We start from the raw sequence: 3,788 nt of genomic DNA, 5'->3' as shown, positions 1-3,788 counted from the left end.
TGATGCCTTTCTATCCCGAAAATGTAAATTTGAGTCCGGAGCAATTAACGTATTTCTTGAATCGTTTGCTTCACTTTTCGATTGCAAGATAATCATGTTTTCGGAAAATGAGCCACGCACGATAAATAATGATGCTTGTCGTCAAGCTATATTTTTGAAATCAGAAGAAGGGAATTTGTTCTCGTCATTGCATCATGCCAAAGAAAACACTGAGAAGTTTAATACGCTTGGGAAAAACTTAGTTTTTGATAATTTTGGCTGGGCTCATTTGACAACACCTCATTCCGGAACTGCGGATATTTTCATTAGAGCCCAGAGATTCAATAGCACCACAGCAGCCACCCACATAACCGACTTAGCTCTATCATCACCCGCCATATCGAATCTGGAAAAACAGTTGTTCAAGTGCTTTCAGACAACGGTCCTGATTTCAACCCAAAATCGTTACTGAACATACTGTTTTACTACAGATTATTTCGCAAGAAAAAGTTAGATTTGTTATCTGTAATGACATACTCTGCGAGATACTCGGCTTATAACCCGGTGGAACACTTATGTATGGTGGCCGAGAGCTGCCACATAAGAAAATATTATTTTAAAATAGAAATAAAAGATTAAAGTTGAAAATAAAATAACTCATTGGCCGAGAACTGCCAAATCAAAATTAAATGTATTTTTAAAAATAAAAATAAAAATATTTGCTAGGCCGACAACTGTCATTTATAAAAATCTTTTTGAAATAAAAATGTAAAATACGACAGGCCGAGAACTGCCACAGATAGTTGTTTTGAGTTATAACCTTTAGAACTATTGCGTACTTCAAATAGATTGAAAGTTGGAATAAATTTCCCGCTAGTTGTTTTGAGGTACGACTTTTAGATTGTATATATTATTCAAATGGATGGTGAATAATATTTCGCGCCAAAAAAGAAAACATTCGATTTAAATTTTCTGACCTTTTTAGATATGCCTGAGAGAATGCAAAATGGCGTACTCTTTTAGTTGGAAGAATAACTACGAACTTAAAGCTGCGTTAAAAAACTATGTGGCTTCAAGAACCAAAAGAGAGGAAATATTGGACTTTGTGCAGAGAGATTTTTCTCAATACCCATGGAGTTTGAGATCTCTTGATCGTCGATTAGCACATTTTGGCATTCGATACACTGATTACACAATTCCAATTGAACGCATAGAAAGTGCCGTGACAAAAGAAATGGCTGGACCTGGTGCTTTGCTCGGATACAGGGCTATGCACCAGAAAATTCGGCAGAAATATTCCATGAATGTGCCACGAGATGTAGTCCATAACGTCATGTATGATGCTAACCCTGGCCTACTAGAGGAGCGAAGACTTCAAAACAAAAAGAAACCAAGAGGTCACTTTTATTCAGCCGGTTCAAATTGGGTGTGGTCGCTAGACGGCCATGATAAATTAATGGGATATCAAAATTGGACCTTTCCCCTTGCTATCTATGGTTGCATTGATACAGCCAGTCGCAAAATTCTTTGGTTAAAAGTATGGGATACAAACAGCAACCCACAGCTGATTGGAAAGTGGCATTGGGACTACCTATCCAAATTTAATTGTATGCCTAATTTTATGCGAATTGATAAAGGTTCAGAAACTGGGACAATGGCAACAATGCAATCGTATCTACGAAACAAGACTTGTAGCGAAGACCAGGTGATTGATGAGCCAAGTGATTCTGTTATTTATGGTCCGTCGACAACTAACCAGGTATTGAGTTATAAACAATGAGGTCTGAGTCAAATGAGCAAAGGATAAAATTTTTTATTTTTAGCGATGATGTCAAGCAAATTTTTATTTAAAGGGAAGGGGTTTAGGCAAAATATAAAATTAATATTTCGAATTTCTCGACTTTAAATAACAGATTGAACGTTGGTGGCGAGAGTTACATGAGCGACTTGAAAAATTCTTCAAAGAGGGACTCGTTTGGCTTAAAGATCAGCATCATTATGATCCAGAAAATGAACAAGATAGGTACATTTTATTTCTGGAATACGTACAACCTCATTCTTTGATGCTTAATTAACATAGGAGGGGTCAAATAAGTTGCCCGGGGTTGTAAAATGTACTATTTAAAAACCTATAAAAATAGGTTATTATGAGGCTTTGTTTAGCAAAATGATGGACTTCTCTTAAGGTCGTTGAGAAATATTAATAAAATAGACTGGACTGGATGTTTTGATCAGTTTATTTCTTGAATCAAGTCCTATCATTTCTAATAGAGATGCAATGAAGTACGTTATGATTCCACTAATCCAACGAGAACTTGATGAGTTTAAAGATCTGGTTTGGAACACGCATAGAATAAGAAAGCAAAGAGGATGTTATTTACCTGATGGTATACCAAATCATATTTATTCATTCCCAGAGAAATATGATATGGAAAAATGTGGTAAGTATAGTATTTTTGTTGAAAAATAGGAAATCTATCTAGAAATTATAACAAAAACGTGTAACAATAATGGTAAACAAAGACGAAATATAGATAGATCTTTATTGACCACCAAATGCCCGGCAGACTCTGATTTATTGACTAATTCGAATCACATAGCTTAAAATAATTTACAGAGAAAGAAGTAAAAGACAGTCACATTTTCATTTTTCTTATAGGCTTTCAAATCAAACCAGAGCAACTCCAAGAGGTAGCTGAATTGTCTGGGATTCTTGAAACACCAGAAGACTACTTGGACTTGGATACGAAATTGAAGTTTACACAAATAATTGAAGACCCATCAAAAATACCTTCACAGGAATATGTTAAGGCTTACCTCGATGTAAAATATTTGTCTTAAACAAAAAAATTTTAAATGAAATAAAATAAAAAGTACACCTATAAGAGAACTAATACTTGGATATTCTATATTGGACCATTCAAAAAGTATGTACGCTCGAAAATGGCAAATTTTTGACTCCCCCTCACCGATTGTACGCTTTTGTACGCTTTATGTGTACCCCCCCTTCAGCGTACGTACGCTTTTTAGTACAACCCCCTAACCAAAGTCGAAACTTGAAACTCTTGTAACATTAGAATAAGTAGGTATCCAATCATATTTATAACAAAGTCTCAAGAAATTAAAAGAATCTATAAGATGAACAAAAATACCAAAAGAGAAATGAAAAATATCAATTGCAAAAACAATTTTTTGATGTGAAAATATTGCGGTTTTCTCTCAAGAAAGACATTTAGGAAACATTACGAGCGTACGTACTTCTCCTCAAGGACCCCCTCCCCCATGTACGCTTTCATATGCTTTTGGGAGTACCCCCCTCCTCCCTCTCGAGCGTACGTACTTTTTGAATGGTCCCTATGGGAATAAAATCATCCTAATAAATTCTTTAGATAGATTGTTTTTAAAAAATAGCAAAAAAAATTAAGAAACTGAAACTCTAAACATAGAAACAGGCCTTTCTCCTAGGGCTTGAAAAAGCAAGGTCATAACTTATGATATCAATATAAACAGCACAAGTAGGGTAGATGAATTTAAAAACAAAGAATAACGCAACGTTTCAGTGTGATTAAAATTGCACATTTTTTTTAGACAACTTTCATCAATCGTCCTTGTGTAAGTTAAAACAAATCTCAACAATTGTCATTAACAAATCTCAACAACTTTTGTAAAAAAATCTCAACTTTTTTTATCAGTCATATTGCAATCTATTCATTAACATCAACTATTTTCAAACTGTCTATTTTCAATAGTTGACACAATGTCCCACACTTGTGCATACGAAAAAATGTTACTATAGCCTCCTTGGACAT

The 3,788-nt window shown here is 34.7% G+C and overlaps 1 protein-coding gene across 1 annotated transcript; it reads left to right on the top strand.

Annotated features, from left to right (window-relative positions):
- The first annotated feature begins 968 nt into the window (after positions 1-968).
- On the top strand, positions 969-3,088 carry LOC136813868 (uncharacterized). Its single transcript, XM_067070362.1, has 4 exons — positions 969-1,738; positions 1,893-2,002; positions 2,251-2,420; positions 2,639-3,088. Exons 1-4 carry the CDS (start codon positions 986-988, stop codon positions 2,818-2,820), a joined length of 1,215 nt encoding a protein of 404 aa, XP_066926463.1. The 5' UTR covers positions 969-985; the 3' UTR covers positions 2,821-3,088.
- Positions 3,089-3,788: the final 700 nt, after the last annotated feature.

Source organism: Clytia hemisphaerica, unplaced genomic scaffold (assembly GCF_902728285.1).
Source record: "Clytia hemisphaerica strain Z4C2 unplaced genomic scaffold, Clytia hemisphaerica genome assembly, whole genome shotgun sequence".
Classification (NCBI taxonomy): Eukaryota; Metazoa; Cnidaria; class Hydrozoa; order Leptothecata; family Clytiidae; genus Clytia; species Clytia hemisphaerica.
Note: the sequence above shows the minus strand (reverse complement) of the source record. Positions and strands in the feature narration are given on the sequence as shown.